This window comes from Corvus hawaiiensis, chromosome 3, assembly GCF_020740725.1.
Source record: "Corvus hawaiiensis isolate bCorHaw1 chromosome 3, bCorHaw1.pri.cur, whole genome shotgun sequence".
Taxonomy (NCBI): Eukaryota; Metazoa; Chordata; class Aves; order Passeriformes; family Corvidae; genus Corvus; species Corvus hawaiiensis.
The window spans coordinates 80,539,352-80,555,056 of NC_063215.1; the positions used below are offsets into that span (position 1 = coordinate 80,539,352).

General features: G+C 52.3%; 2 protein-coding genes across 2 annotated transcripts; one reads left to right on the forward strand and one right to left on the reverse strand.

Annotated features, from left to right (window-relative positions):
- Positions 1-1,191: 1,191 nt before the first annotated feature.
- LOC125323520 (MAD2L1 binding protein) lies at positions 1,192-2,816 on the reverse strand. The gene is made up of 2 exons (XM_048298576.1): positions 2,469-2,816; positions 1,192-1,814 (listed from the first exon to the last, which is right to left on the reverse strand). The coding sequence occupies exons 1-2, from the start codon at positions 2,652-2,654 to the stop codon at positions 1,284-1,286; spliced, it is 717 nt and encodes a 238-aa protein (XP_048154533.1). The 5' UTR covers positions 2,655-2,816; the 3' UTR covers positions 1,192-1,283.
- Positions 2,817-3,861: 1,045 nt separating this feature from the next.
- Positions 3,862-14,751, forward strand: GTPBP2 (GTP binding protein 2). Its single transcript, XM_048298573.1, has 12 exons — positions 3,862-4,121; positions 6,347-6,373; positions 6,979-7,163; positions 7,466-7,574; positions 8,122-8,319; positions 8,601-8,775; positions 9,408-9,627; positions 10,055-10,190; positions 10,602-10,660; positions 11,400-11,571; positions 11,850-12,014; positions 12,521-14,751. The coding sequence occupies exons 1-12, from the start codon at positions 3,939-3,941 to the stop codon at positions 12,716-12,718; spliced, it is 1,827 nt and encodes a 608-aa protein (XP_048154530.1). The 5' UTR covers positions 3,862-3,938; the 3' UTR covers positions 12,719-14,751.
- Positions 14,752-15,705: the final 954 nt, after the last annotated feature.

The following is a 15,705-nucleotide window of genomic DNA, read 5'->3' on the forward strand; positions in this document are numbered from 1 at the left end:
AAATTAAGTTCCTGCTACTTCTGTCATCTCATTCCATTCCAAAAGGACAAAGTTAAAATAGGCGCCAAGTGTAGAGGGTTACTTCAACCTTTACCCTCTTGTACAAATGATTTTTTACCACCCCATTCTGCATTTTTGACTAGTAACAGCAAGTACCCTCACTACCAGTAGGCTCAAGTTTCTCTTCAAATGGGAGGGACTTCTATGCATTTCAGAAAGGTTTAAGTCTAAGAGTAAGTTTCTTCCTCAAGTGAGGATAATCTACCATTATTAGAGCACCACTCCTAACTTTCTCTGAAGAGGGTTAGAGAAGAAACTGCTTACTTTTAATCTTATAGCTAACTGATTGTCAGGGCTGTTAGATAAAGATCAGTAAAAAAATAATAAATTGCTTATTGCTACCCTGCCTCCACCAAACTGGTCTCTTTCCATCTTGAGGACAGCATTAGCTACAAGACTTTCCAGTTGCTGAGAAGTCTTACTTTGGCATGTTAAGGAACAGAAAGTGAGTTAGGGGGATGTCTGATTTTATAAAATAGATGGGCAAACACTTGAGTACTCAAGTGGGACACTACCACTGCAACTGAGGCAGTGCCAGGAGCTCTGGCTGCTGCTTGCTGGGATAGCAGGGGGCCCCTGGAAGCAGTTCTGCTGTCTCCACCAGCTCCCCAGCACCCCTGGCGGCTGCAGCCCTTTGTAGAGGAGCTGCCTTCACGCTGGTAGCATTCTTTATCAGCCAGAAATAAATCCCTCCTCTGCAACAATATTACCTCGTGTCCTGCTCCCGTTTTGCTCTCTGGTTTTCTTGCTAGGGGGAGCCTTTTAAGGACTGCACAACGTCTTCCTCCCAGAGAGTTATTTTGCAGGAAGTAATTTCACTTAAGATAGCCTATGGGTAACCTGGCAAAGGCAGGGTCAGAAAATGGCCACATTAGAACTCAGGAGAAGACTGTATGTATCCAGCATTTGCCAGTTCGCCAAGCACACAGCAGGGGAGTTTTACCCCCAACAGATTAATTAATCCCATTTCACAGATCAGTCCCCTAAGGAATCACTGAACCTGTGTGCAACTGTGCCTTAAAGTGGATTTGCCTTTGACAACTCGGGAAATAAGGACAACAGACGAGCACAGCCAAGGTACAGGAAAGCAGTAGATGCCATGGAGGAAAAAAAAAATTCATACAGACATGGTTCAAAAATACATGGTTACATTTGCTGAAATTATTAACACTTGAAGAAAAAAAAAGTAATCAATATTCCAGTTAAATTTTTACAGAAACCATTCATTCACTAAATCCTTTGAGGGTCACTGGTGCTTGGAACCAGACATAGTCCTCCCAGGTGGGTGCTGTGTGCTGTGGAGGTGAGGCACTAAGGTGGAGGTCTCCATCACAGGACAACGTAACAGTCAGCTTCCTCCCTCGGGCTGGAACTTGGTAGTTGAGCTTGGGCCGGAACCATTCAACACCACAGTCACGGTGTCCCTGGACCAGGACAAGGGTGCCTGTGACAGGGAGAGCCTTAAGTTCACTGAAGACATCAGCAACAAACAGGCGGTGAAAGAGCTGGCGAACACAGGGCGCAGTCTGGAGGCTCTCCTCAGCAGTGCCCTCACAGAACCCTTCCAAGTTCAGCTCATAGAGCTCCTTGGGGTTCATGACATTGCCTCCAAGTAGGAAAAGAACCCGAGGAACCAGTGTCAGACTAAACATGACCTCCAGGTGCTGGAACAAACCCTCCAGCTCCATCAGCACCTGCTGGCACTTTTTGCTTGCCAGACCCAGGGAGAGTGGCTTCTCAATTCCATCTCCATCCTGGAAAACAAAAATTCAGATTAGTACATTCAGTTATGAAGATATATTTGTTCTAATGTACTCTGCAGAAAGCATGGCCCACCCCATCTCAGAGAGTCAAGGAACAAGAGGTTTGTGTTCGTTTTGAGAGCTATAGGTACCCACATCGAGAAGATGTACATCTCTCCATATCAAGCGATGAGAGAGGAACACAAAAGCACAATCCATAGCTATTCGGTTTGAATCACACTACTGATGAATTCCAATAGGAATTAGAAGTCCATCTTTCAAAGATCAGCCACCACTCTGAAATTACTTATTAGAATTTTTTTTTTTTTTTTTTTTTTTGCTTAGAGGTATTCCAGTAACAAACAAAGCAGTGACACTCTTTGAGCGTAAAGTAGGAAACAATCAATTAAGAGCAATTTGTCGAGACCTTCAGCAGCCTGAACGTCACGTTGCCTTTGCCTCGTTTTTAAAGGAAGAGGTAACATTTAGGGATGCAGCTACAACACGCGCTTTACTTTAAAAGCGGCAACACATTGTTGTGCGAGTCACCGAGCGAGAACACGAGCTCACAAGCGAAAACCTCAAACACCACAGCCCCCCCTAAGCTCCCCGTCCCGGGGGCCGCCTCCGAGCACGGGGGTGCCCCCCGCGGCCACCGCCCCTCACCTGGGCCGCCCGCCGGCAGAAGTAGGCGAGCTGCTCGTAGGGCAGCGGGAGCTGGTTCCGCTGGTGCAGGACGTGCTTCAGGAGCTCGCAGGCGAAACGGTAGCCGCTGCCCCGGCACACGGCTCCTGGGAACTCCACGGCCACGGCGGGGCTGCCCGATACCGACCTGTTCCCCTGGGACCTCATCCCGTCGCCGCCACCAGCACGATGCAGACCCGCCAGCAGCTGGGAAGGAAGGAGCAGTGACGCAGTCCCAACGGCCGCCGCGGGTTTAAATGCCGCCCCGCCGCGGAGCCTCACGGGAGTGGCGCACGAGCCGCACCGCACGCCCTCCGGCGGCGGAGACCCCGCGGTTGGTGGGCGCGGTGGGAGGCGGGGCCTCGGTGTAGCCCCGCCCGCGGAGGCGTGGTCACAAGAGCTGGGCCCGCCCCTCCGCTCCCGATCCCCTCGCGGCACCGCCCGGCTGAGGCGATGCCGCGAGCTGTGGCTGCTTTTTGCAGAGCTATCCGGGGAAGGCCGCAGGAAGCGGCTCCGCTGGCCTCGGCCCCGCTCCCGGCAGCCCTGGCGGCTCCGGTGTCTTGCGGAGGAACTGCCTTCGCGCCGCCGCGGGGAGGCGGAGAGCGTGCAGGGAGTGCCGTGTTTGGAAACATTGCGCTCGCCGCCCCATTGGGTGCCGCTTCCAGCGCACGGCGAGGGGAGGGCGGGACGGCGAGAGAAGTCGCGCCGAGGCTGCTTTACAGGAACAGCGGCCGCCTGTGCGTAGCGTCACAAAGGGTGTCAGTTGTACACAAACACTGATCCAGCGCCGCCCTCCCCAGGGGATGCGGCGGGGAAGGAGAAGGCGCAGTGGCCGTAGAACTGGAGACTGGGAAGACACTGAGTGAGGGGATGCGGCGCACAGCTGGAGGATGTTTTGCTGTTCCCGCCGCCTCCCCCCCGTAGGAGCTTAATGCGTCCTATGGGATCGCTCTGTACCGGGCTGCTGTTTCTGCGTAGTCGTGAAGTACCTCCAATGCCAAACAGCTTCGAAAGTGCCCCAGTTTGCCGAAGCCAGTCGGACTGATCGCTCAGTGTCAATAACCAGGGAATCCGGGGCTGTGAACTGCCAAAGGGGCAACCCGCGGGCGCCCACAGATCCCGGCGAGCAGGGCCCAGGGAGCGGCGGCATCCTGCGCGTTGTCCGCCGCTGCCGATAGGCGACGCCCCTCCCTCGGACTCCAACTCCCATCCGCCCCCGCGGATGGAACCCGCACGGGAGCGAGCGGATCGCCCTGCGGGGCACGCCGGGAGGTGTAGTTTTGAGCGGGAGGCGCGCGGTGCGTTCTCGGCGTTGTAGGCGGGCGGGACTCGCTTTCCCGGGGCGCCGCGCGGCGGTCGGTGACGCCGGGGCCGGAGCCGGGCCGGCGGGGCCGGGCCGAGCGGGGAACGGAGCGGGTGCTGCAGCGGGGCGGCGGAGCCGCGCTGTCCGCCATGGACTCGCGGGTGTCAGAGCTGTTCGGGGGCTGCTGTCGGCCGGCGGGCGGCGGGGCAGGCGCAGCGCTGCGCGGGCGCGGAGGGGCCGCGCCCGGCGGCGGCGGTGGCTCGAAGGCGAAGAAGAAGAACGGGCGGAGCCGCGGAGGAAAGGCCAACAATCCTCCGTACCTGCCGCCCGAGGTGAGCTCTACGGCCGTCGCGTCCCGTCAGCCGCGGAGGCAGCGGGGCCAGGCCCCGGGGCGGGGGGCGCCGCCGCTGAGGGGCGGGAGGGGCGGAGGGCCGGTGTCCCCCCCAGAGCGGGTCGGTGCCACGCCCGGACCCCGCAGGTTGGGTGGCGGGTCCGGCTGGAGGTGCCGGCGGTGCTGCTGCGGGGCCGTGCCGGGGTCGCGCTGACAGCAGCCGTAGGAGCGGTCCTGCAGCCCCGGCCCCGCGAGCCGTGTGCCCGCCTGCCCCGGTCTCTCCTCCGGCTGTGCTCCTGTCCCCGGTGCCAGCGAGTTCCTTGTGGGGTCCACCGGAGTAGTATCGCACTGCCTGGCGTCTGTCTGTGGGCGCTTTGCCGCCTGCGATCGAAATAGCTTCGGAAATAAAGCTTTGCTCGCCTCGTAGTCCCAAAGATCCCGTTCGCATCTCTCTCCCCGAGAGATGATCTGGTGGGTCTGAGCCACTTTGCAGTTGCCAAGCTCAGCAGGTTCTAGTGACTCCCTTCCCAGCTAATTTGACAGCTGTTTTCTTACATGGGGCTGCAGGTGATATGGACAGAGTGTGAGGCACTTGTCCCTTGCAGCAGGGAGAAGTGGCATTGGTAGTACGTGTGTGTGTGGTCAGCTGGGGCAGTTGTCACTGCTCTTATAGAACTGTCACTGTGGGGAGAGTTGAGGTGGCCCGGACTCAATTGCTCAGCCCCAGTAAGGGAGCTTTCTGTAAAATATATAATAGCCTGTCCTGGGAGGGAGCAGTTCCTCCACAAGGCAGGGCTGGGACTCTTGGCAAGATGGGAAGACAGCGCTTCGCTACTGATAGATCTTCTCCACAGGCAGGACTGTGCCCTGCAGCCGTAGTTTAGTTCTTGTTCCTTTCAGCTGGAGGCTGGACAGACCCCTGTAGTTTCAACACAGCTTCCTGTCCCTGGCTACCCTGTGCAGTGTGTGCCCCAGCAAGTCTAGGCTTGTTGCTTTTCTGGTCTCAAGTGCCTTGAAGGGGACCCACTCCCTTATTTAGATGACAGTGCCGTAGGTGAATGGTTTTTTCTTAAAATTGGAAAGCTGGTAGATGGCAGGAGAGGAAAGCCTTCCACAAGTTCCCTTTTCTCACTGTATATCTCTGCTGCCAAAGAACTGAGCTGACAATTGAGAACTTCTCTTGGCCTTCTGCCACTGTAAGCACCGCTGTGGTTAAGAGCTGAGCTGGAAGGCAAGGAGAGGGCTGTTGCCTCTCCTGACATGCAAATAGGTGTCCAGAGGAAAAAGAAGTGCTTACTGTTGCCAGCCCCATTTAGTCTGACAGAGTATGTGGCTTCCTGCAGGCTCCAGCCCTTTCTCAGTGGTCCTTATACTGAATCAATGGGAAAAATTACTTCAGTGTTGTCTAGATATTCTATATGGAAAGCTGGAGCCTGTTGTGGTTGAAGTGAGCTTGATGAATACCTGGGCCTTTCTGTTACAACCCCGTATGGCTTCAGCCCTTGCTGAGGAAGCTCTTCTGAGCACATTGTGTACAGACAGTCCCAATCAGGTCTGGTTCTCCAGAACTGTCTGGCCAGTGACTAGCTGGCAAAGGAGTCATTGCCTTGCTTCCTTATGTCTGTAGTCCTTCCTTGTTGAGAGAAGATACATAAGGATATAGAAAGGAGTCAATGAAAAACTAGTTGAGTGAGGGAGAGTATCACTGAGCAGGAGAGGAGGCAGAAGCTTTTGATCTCAGGCCCCTGTTTCTGTGCACATTGGATGGATGGAAGCTGCTGGATAGGGTGGGAGTGGGATGCTGTGGGTGGCATTTTGTGGGTCATGGATGGGTGAGGGGGGAGACTGTAAATCATACGCTGGCCTGTGCCTTTTTGAAACTGGAACTCTCTGTCTCTCTCTCTGTGACTGTTAGGCTGGCCCTATTCTTTACTGTCAAGAAAAAAACTCCCCCCTGGACAATATTACCCTTGTGTCCCACTCTAGTTTTGTCCTCTGGTGTTCATGATGTGGGATGCAAACAGCACAAACAAACCATAAGGAGAGTTCTAGTTGAGTGTAGGAAAGAATGGCAGAAGGCTGGGACTTAACACAGTCTCTTTCTGCCCCTTTCCCTCTCTCTGAAATCCTCAGCACCAGCTTCAGAATATCTAGGCATCAGGTGCCTGTAGAAGTCCCTGTGGGCACAGCATCTAACTCTTCTGTCTTGTTTCATTCTCTGACCAGGCAGAAGATGGAAACATCGAGTACAAGGTGAGTCTTTTGAGGTTGCAGAAGGAGGTCTTCCTCCCAGAGGGTTAGAGGGTTATTTTGCAGTAAGTAACTTTACCAAAGACAGCCTATGGGTAACATGGCCAAGGAAAGGACAGAAAAGTGGACACTGCCCTAAGGAACTACCATTCATCTTCAGTGTCTCTGTGCCAAGCATTACCCAGTATGCAGAGCTGGAAAACTTGCTCTCAGTACTCATTTTTAGGAATCTTTTTTAGTATATGATACCCACTGTGTTTTTCTTGAGAGAGAGATGCAGATATCCCTGAAAACGATTTGCCACTTTCTTGTGGCTGCTCTGCCATTTGCACTTACTGGCTCCTGGATCACAGATTGGTCCCAGAGTGCTGTCTTTAACCCTGCAGCAGGCAGGGTACGGATCCCTTTGTCACGAGGTGGGAAAGTTCTTCTACCTTTGTGAAACCCTTTCTCACCTGTCCCATGGCTTCTGTTCAGACACTAATACAGGCTGTACTTTCTAGAGGTGGGTCAGAGTTGGGAGCATTGCTTCACAGGAGTTGCTGGCTTGGGCAATGGGATTGCCTCTGCATGCAGGCTGTGACTAGAACTACCCCTCTGTTAAACAGCTAAAGCTGGTGAACCCCTCGCAATACCGCTTTGAGCACCTGGTGACACAGATGAAGTGGCGACTACAGGAGGGCCGAGGTGAGGCTGTCTATCAGATCGGCGTGGAGGACAATGGGCTGCTGGTGGGCCTCTCGGAGGAGGAGATGCGAGCCTCGCTCAAGACACTGCGCCGTATGGCGGAGAAGTAAGTGCTCCTCTTCGTCTGCAGGGCCCACGAGCATCAACAGCCTCTGGTACAGAGGCTCCCTCCCTGGACTCCCCTGAGCAGCTGGCTTCATCCTACAAAGCCCCTGTATGACTGACATCCCTTCAGTCCTGAGGCTCTAGAAACATGAGGAAAGTTACAGGGCTTTTGTCTGGAAGCGCGAGGATCCTTCCTTGCTATCCCCAGCTTTCATCCCCTTCACTTTGTCAGCTGTTATTGTAGAGGTGCAAGAGCTGTCAAGTACAAGTGTGTCTCACGCCTTCCTTTTGTCTTTGTGGCAGGGTTGGGGCTGACATTACAGTGCTGCGGGAGAGGGAGGTCGATTACGACAGTGATGTTCCAAGGAAGATAACGGAGGTGCTTGTCCGAAAGGTGCCTGACAACCAGCAGGTAGGGACCTGTGATTTGGCAGTCTTCTCCTGCTGGAGACTTAGAGGCTTCATACAAGCAGCTTCCTTTTGGGTTGGGAGCCCACACCCTAGAGGCACTTTGTCATACATTGGCCCATAGCAGATGTTTTAAAGGGCTGCCAGAGGGAGGCTTGATGATAACGCTTCTTATCTCCAAGACTGTGATTGAGGCAGATGTCAGTGTGGGAGATTGCCTGGATCAGAGGTGAAAAATTATTTCGCTTCTATGGCAGCAGTTCTGATGCAGACCAGTGTGCAAACAAGGAAGGATTTAGAGGTCTGCTGCAGCAAATGGCCTGTTTTGTGATACCAAAGCCTAATGTGTCACATCTCAACTCTAGAGAGCGTATCACGACTGCTCGGCAGTGGTTTGCTGGGAGCAGGAGCAGAATCTGAGCAAGATTAAACTGCACAGTGTCCCTGATGCAGGGAAGCTCTCTGAGCTGCATCTCCACTGCCCAATAGTGCTCATGCACTCAGCACAGTAGTGCTTAAGTTTAATGATTTCTTTGTTCTTTTTCCTGTAGTTCTTAGACCTTCGAGTAGCTGTCCTAGGGAATGTGGACTCAGGGAAGTCAACGCTGTTGGGTGTCCTAACGCAAGGAGAGCTGGACAACGGGCGGGGCAGAGCACGCCTTAACCTCTTCCGGCATCTCCATGAAATCCAGTCAGGAAGAACATCAAGCATCAGCTTTGAGATCCTTGGCTTCAACAGCAAAGGAGAGGTAAGAGAGTGGGTTGCTGAACTCAGAAAGCTGGAGGAGAATAGGACTACCCTTCTGTTAGAACTGTGAGTGGGACAGGAGGGAAGAGAGGTGGCACAGTTCTGTGTCCTTTTAGGTGAACCTGAGTGCTGCTTGTCTGTTTGCAACAGACACTGTTTCCTGCACCCATGGTGGATGATCTCTACTTACTAATTCTGAGATCAAAGTGGATAGATAAGAGCTGGGTTTTCTTTACTTGCCTGCTGGGGCTGCCTCTCTCACAAGCTCCTTATGTTCCTTAGGTGGTAAATTATAGTGACTCCCGGACAGCAGAAGAGATCTGTGAGAGTTCTTCCAAAATGATCACTTTCATTGACCTGGCTGGCCACCACAAGTATCTGAAAACAACCATCTTTGGCCTCACCAGCTACTGCCCAGACTTTGCCATGCTGGTGGTTAGTGCCAACACTGGCATTGGTGAGTGTTGCCCTGCCTGCATGGATTGACTGCAACATGTGAAGAGAAATGGAGAGTGGGGGAATGGGTCCTTATCAGCTGTGAATGGTTGTCAGAAGAGTTTATTAACCTGTAACCTTCTACTGATATCTTGTAAGCCAGTGCCTATGAGTGCCTGGGAGGGGAGTAGAGCTGGGATCCTCTTACCAGCTGTAGACCGCATTAAAGTACCCTGGACAGAGAGGCTTTGTTTGGGATTTGGGGCTGTGTTTGTCAGAAAAGAAAACAACTTTGACGTATTCTTAGGGCTGCTGAATCCCAAAGCCTTGTAAAAAGGCATCTGGAGTTCTCCCACATCTATCTCTGACATTTTTGTGGCTGTTCTCTGGCAAACTTTAGCCAAAGTATGAAAACTACTGCATCTTTCTGAAGCAGACAGATCAGTCACAAAAATTCTTGGTGGTTTTTATTTTTCTGGACTGATGTTTGGTTTTGTTTAAAAGAATAATTTTGCTTTTTCATTGTATGATGAACTAAGCAGTTACGGTGAAATCTCTAGAGTGGGCCTGTGGGATAGCCAGGAGACACAGCTGTCGGCATAAACAAGCTACAGTGGTGACTGCTGCACCTACACTCTCACTTGTCTCCTGCAGCGGGCACAACACGAGAGCACTTGGGCTTGGCCATGGCCCTCAAGGTCCCCTTCTTCATTGTCATCAGCAAAGTTGATTTGTGTTCAAAAGCCACCGTGGAACGGACAGTGAAGCAGCTGGAGCGAATCCTGAAGCAGCCAGGCTGCAACAAGCTCCCCCTGCTTGTGAATTCAGACGACGATGCTGTTACAGCAGCACAACAGTTTGCACAATCTCCCAAGTAAGGAACCATTCCTTTCTTCTGTTGGGAGCAGCAGGCAGTTCAGGCTGGGCTGGCATGCAGAGCTGGGGAAGGGTAATCACAGGGGAGGTGACCACGTGTTGAACATCTCTGCTCCTCATCAAGTTTCCTATCTCTCTGCATTCTCCAAGAGGGCATTTTCCCCTCCCAAACTTTTCTGGGCTATGGGAGCAAAAGGCTGCATTAGTTACTTCTCCATGAGAAAAATGTATGTGGACAAGGGATTGGTGCCTTGACCAAACATTGAGGCAAGGGTTACTGTGGCGTTGTACCTAGCCTTCCTGCTTTAGCCACTTACTGGTGTAGGATCCATCTTCCTGCAGGTCTCAGTAGATTCAGAATCCCAGAAACCTTCTGGAGCTGCACTCAGGCCTTCTGCTTATTTCTGTCTGTTTGTGTCTGACAGCATCACCCCAATCTTCACACTGTCCAGTGTTTCTGGGGAGAACCTGGATCTCTTGAAAGTCTTCCTCAACATCCTCCCTCCACTGACCAACAGTAAAGAGCAGGAAGAATTAATGCAGCAACTTACAGAATTTCAGGTGCATAAGGGTAGTTTGTTTCCAGTTCTGATACCGGACTCATTGCTGTGCCATGGGAGGGACGTTTGGGGAATTTGGACACCACAGGTAGAGACATGGTGAATTCCTGGACTACTGAGAGACATTAAAAAAAGGACTTGGTCCTTGAGAAAAGCCTGATAGGCTGGATATGTCCTAACCATGAGATGTCTGTCTTGGGGATAAGATCATTTCTCTGGTTGCTATTTAAAAGGCAGAGATTCGTTCCTCTAATGGGAAGGTAGTGGGAGCTGGTGAAGCTCTGACATGGTGTCTGATGACCACCAGAGAGCTCACCTCCTTCCTCACAAGGGGCGGGCTCTTTGTCCTCATTCTGGAGTGCTGTTTCACAGCTGTCTGTCTGAGCAGCTTATTCTTGTTGACTTGCTGCAGGTTGATGAAATTTATACGGTGCCAGAGGTGGGGACTGTTGTGGGAGGAACTCTGTCAAGGTAAGTGATGCCAGGCAGATGAGTGTGGATGTGAATGGTTGCTGGAGCTCCCACGAGGTTAGAGTCACCTGCTGCAGAAGTGTAAGCTGTGTGAGGCTCAGTCCTGACTGCTGCCAGATGACTGAGCCAAGTGAGAGTAGAGCCCTACAGGGTGTTGGGAGGTGACGTGAGCAGACCATTGGTCATATGGTGGCAAGCAGACAGTCTGCTCTAAAGTTGCTGGATTAGGAATGTGTCCTGAAGCATGCTGAAAGAAGGCATGCTGGAATCTAGAGTTGGCAGTTGTTAGGCATGATCCCAAGGAGTTGCTTTCTTCCTTCCTCAAGTAGGGGGAGGCAATGTAAAAGGTAGATCCTCTGATTCCAGCAGGGGTTAACTGCACACTACCCCATGAAAAGGCAGCTGTCCCTCCGTGTTCAGGAGCGATCAGAGCAGTTTGACCATCAGCACATCCACACTGAACGAGCATCATCTGAGGTCTCTCCACCAGAAACAATGCAGTGTGGCAGAGCACTGGTGGTGCAATGGCCCCTGTCTGTACCTGGGATTCTTAAGAGTGATAGTGTGGCTTTCACTCCTGCTGTAAGAAATCCGGTTCTCAGCAGCTTTGTATCCCTGTCAGTTGGTCCAGGGTAAGAGTCCGAAGACTTGGCCCTGCAGAATTTGTTCAGGTTAATCTTGGAGGGTGAAATGTCTTTGTCTCCTTATGAACTGTGTCCTGCTCTTCTACCCTGGGCAGTGGGATCTGCCGAGAAGGGGAGAACTTGGTGGTTGGTCCCACTGACGATGGGAAGTTCCTCCGGCTGAAAGTGTGCAGTATTCAACGGAACCGCTCTGCCTGCCGCGTGCTGCGGGCTGGGCAGGCAGCCACCCTGGCCCTTGGACCCTTCGACCGCTCCCTGCTGCGCAAGGTTGGTCCCGCTGTTGCCTGGTTGTTCACTGGTCCAGTGAGCAGGGCTGGAGGCCTCCCTGGAGATCCCCCATTGATAGGGTGGGAATGAAATAGAGATGTTTGCAGGAAACTTGCTGGAAGGGGAGGAAATGGCCAAGTTACAAAGTACAATGAGGGCAAGGCTGAGAATGAGATGCAAGCCCAAGTCATGGAGTGGAGGTGTATTTGTGGTTTTGGGGGCTGTTCAGAAGCAAGGGGACTGGCCCTAACTGGTCTGAACCTTGGGTTGTTCTGCAGGGCATGGTCATGGTGAGCCCAGAAATGAACCCCACCATCTGCTCAGTGTTTGAAGCCGAGATCGTGCTGTTATTCCATGCCACAACTTTCCGGAAGGGGTTTCAGGTGACAGTGCACGTGGGGAATGTGCGACAGACAGCTATCGTAGAGAAGATCCATGGAAAGGTAGGCCATGGAAAGAAAGGGGAGGAAGATGGACCTCCCTGTGGGGTTTGTTGGGATTCCACCATGCCCTCTAGTAAAGCTGGGGGCTGATGGTATTTTGAGTAGCCGTGTCCCTTCCTAGGAGCAGACTCCATCCCTTTATCCTGCCCAATGGTTGCTTTTCCTCCAAACATGTTAAAGAAGAGAGGTGAACTCTCCATTCTTCAGAGCTTGTGTCTTCCTGTCTCTTCTTATGTATACAATAATGGGAAGGGCTCAAGCCATGCGGTCTGAAGAATGCTGCTTATTTGCCTCATCTTGTTACTATCTTGTTGCTATCCACATGTTGATAACAATGTTATCTCAAGTCATTCTGCAGCACATCCTTCTGGGCAGAGGATGGAAGAGGCCATGCTACCCACAGCAGGGGCTTGGCTGAACCTCTCAGAATGCATTCAGGACACTTTTTAACCTCTTCATGCATCAGCTTGGGAGATGGGTCTAAGCTCTCCCATTTTTCTTTTCAGGACAAGCTGCGGACAGGAGAGAAGGCGGTTGTCTGTTTCAGGTTCATCAAGCATCCTGAATACTTGAAGATTGGAGCCAAACTGCTTTTCCGTGAAGGAGTCACCAAAGGCATTGGGCATGTCACTGACCTCCAAGCCATCACCACCAAAGAAAACGGCCTGGAGGAGTCCCTGGGGCCTGGACAGCTGAGCTTCTGACTACCAGTAGGTCAGAGAAATCTCCACTCACCAGCACCTGGGGAGAAGGATGGAAGCTCCTGTGGCTTTCTGAGCAATGCCTGGAGCTGCTGCTGTCCCGTTCCAGTGTGGATGTCCCTCCTTTGCACTGTGAGATGGAGCCTGGGAGAATTTCTTGCATTCAGTGCCGTACGTGGGACAAGTTAAGCATGTCTCCACATCGCCTGCAGCTTTCATTATCCTGCCCTCCTTCAGAATAGATCAGAGGTACCTGCAGACCTGGGCAGGCAAGTTCTGGCTTTGTTTACTGTTTGAAAATTGCTGGTTGGGAGGCACAGAGCCCTTGAAGACAAGCAGTGAAGGGATGTTTTTCCATCTCTGACACAAGATCTGGTCCCATTTCTGCTCTCTGAGCACTGGGTTGATAACAATGTTCTCTCAAGTCATCCTGCAGCACATCCTTCTGGGCAGGGGATGGAAGAGGCCATGCTACCCACAGCAGGGGCTTGGCTGAACCTCTCAGAATGCATTCAGGACACTTTCTAACTGTTTGAATCTTGGTTGGCTTTAATCTGCTGTGTGTCCATTTGTGCACTGGTTTTGCGTTACTCCAATCTGAGTGTCTTACTGTTGGACAGATATCCTGTTCCCCACTCACATGTACGCATTTCTTCAGCATCCTGCTTTCTGACTCCCAGGAAGCTGTGGCTGCTGTGAGTGGCACAGCCTCCTGACATAACATCATGAAGACAGAGTTTGTACTTGCATCTGTTCCTTGCAGCAGCTGGACAGGAGGCCATTCTGTGGAGCAGAGCAGGGCCCGGGCCTGTGCTGGTGTGAGCAGGTTGTTTCCATGGATGTTCACCTGGTGTTCAATCTGCACATTGGTAGCAGTGGTTTCCAGTGGGCTCCCTGGTGTGGCCGTTCCCAGCCCACCTTGTTCCTCACACGCTTGCCTTAATGCGTGAGGAGAACAGGCTGTGTTACCTATACACGACCAAGTAACTTCTGTTTTGACAATGGCATGATTTTATTTGTTTCTCTTGGAGAAAGAATTCCTTTCTTTCCATTGCCACTGGGGTTTGTTGTCAGAGGAAAGCTGATGTTGCCAGCAAGGACTCTGTACATAGAGTGGAGCACTCTCTCACACTCTGTCATGCAGCTCTGCTGTGTAGCCTGGAGGGTGCAGCAGGGTCTGTAAAGCTGTACATAGGCTTTTGGTTTTATTGTTGACTGTTAGACCAAATGTGTCTGCCATGAGCAAAAGGCCTTCAGCAAGCCCTGCTGGTTGGATTGGTGGCCTGCTAGCCCTGACTGAAGAGAGAAGGGCGAGGGCCTGTGATAGCACTTGGACACGCAAATGGCCCTTCTGCCATCCTGAGAGCAGGTTCTGCTGCTGGGCCACTGGCACACGTGGTGCTGCGGGGCTGTGGCTCTCTGTGCTAGGCTGGGCCCTTGTGGGGCAGGAAGGTGGGGGCTGCAGCCTGCCAAGAGCGTGCTGAGGCGGGCGGAAGCCTGTGAAGTGGCATAACTGAAGAGAAGGCAGCTCAAGAGTGGCAGGAGTGACCTGTCCCTTGGAGGGAGCACTGATCCGGCTGAAAACTGCTGCATCCCCATCAGCCCAGCAGTGAGAAAGGAGCTGCTGGCTCAGGGTCACTGCTCAAGCAGGATCCCTTTGACTCCCATTCTGGCAGTGGGCTGGGTATTCCAATGACACAGTCTTTTCACCAATGCCTGCAAGAAGGACAGGCCCCAGCTGCCAACAGGCTCTTCCCTTTGGTGCTAGTGGGTCACAAAGAAAGCTGCCTGGGGGTGGGGGACTCCAGCTCTTTGCAGCAGCACTGGTGTTTTCTGCCCCAAATGGGGGTGCTGTGACCTCTTCTGAAACAGCCAGTGGCTGGTCTCACCTCATCCCTGCCATCTGTGGCATGACTGTTCTTGGTGCCATTCTCTTCATAATTGCTGTTTTGTTGTCTTGAATTTTTCTAATGCTGGGGATTGTCCCTGTTCCCCAAGCACATATATAAATGTACAGAATAAAGATGTTTTATTGAGCTTGCTGGCTGAATTGTACAATGAGCGAGGGTGGAGCTGGGCTCTTCCCCTGCTGCCCTTGGAGCTGGGTCATGGGTGGAGATAGCTACCCTTCACCCGTTCCTAAGCTTCCTGCATTCAGCCCTATAAATACCACGCCGTGGTGTGGAAAGAATGTACGCACTGCTGTTTACAACCTCGAGCTCCCAGCTTATCTGAGTAAGCCTGGGTGTGCAGCCTCAGGTGACAGGCAGCCACGTCACCCTGAGCACAGCATTTTCAGCTGTTGTGGGCGGAACAGGCTGCGGCGAGAGCTTCCTCAGTCATAAATTCCCCCAGAGTGTAATTAAAGAGACGCTTTCTAGGGCACACATCTAACCGGTAGTTTGTTTTTAAAATAGCTTCAACCTTATCAAGGGGTTTGTGACTGCCTTGTCTCCAAGAGAACGGGTTGTTGCCTTTGGACAAGCAGAGTCAGAAAGGTTTCCCTGTGGAGATGACTTATGACCAAAAGGATTTGCCTCTTCTAAACTTGTTTTTGTGTCAGATAGTGGCATCTGCAGAGTCCAGTCCTGCCAGACACTTAGGAAGTGAGTGAGATGTGCCACTGTCACAGGAGATGAGGCTAATCCTGACAAACTGGTTGTGTTTCTCTTTGCGTGAGGACTTTGGGAGACTTGTCACTTTGCAATGTTAGGATTGTCATTATTGGGAGTGACTCCATAATTCCTTCCTCTGGTGATTACCAGAGCTGCATGCACCAGAATGAGCTTCTTGTGCTTCTTGAAATCTCACAACTGTGTTGTCAAGTATTAGACTCCACTGACAGTAATGTAGCAGTTTCCCAGCACAGGCTGTCTGCTGGAAGGAGAAAGCAGCTCAATAGCTGCAATTAGGATGGTGCAGTTCAGAAAGTAGCACATACAAATAAGAGCTGCCTTTTGCATCATTATCTGCTGCCTGAAAGGCTCTCT

What these genes read in the sequence shown, in the direction of transcription:
- LOC125323520 (XM_048298576.1), bottom strand. Translation starts at nt 2,654, where the DNA reads ATGAGGTCCCAGGGGAACAGGTCGGTATCGGGCAGCCCCGCCGTGGCC. An exon ending in TCTGCCGGCGGGCGGCCCAG is followed by an intron (nt 1,815 to 2,468) that starts GTGAGGGGCGGT and finishes TTTGTTTTCCAG; the next exon opens with GATGGAGATGGAATTGAGAA.
- GTPBP2 (XM_048298573.1), top strand. Translation starts at nt 3,939, where the DNA reads ATGGACTCGCGGGTGTCAGAGCTGTTCGGGGGCTGCTGTCGGCCGGCG. An exon ending in CTGCGCCGTATGGCGGAGAA is followed by an intron (nt 7,164 to 7,465) that starts GTAAGTGCTCCT and finishes TCTTTGTGGCAG; the next exon opens with GGTTGGGGCTGACATTACAG. An exon ending in CAGTTTGCACAATCTCCCAA is followed by an intron (nt 9,628 to 10,054) that starts GTAAGGAACCAT and finishes TGTGTCTGACAG; the next exon opens with CATCACCCCAATCTTCACAC.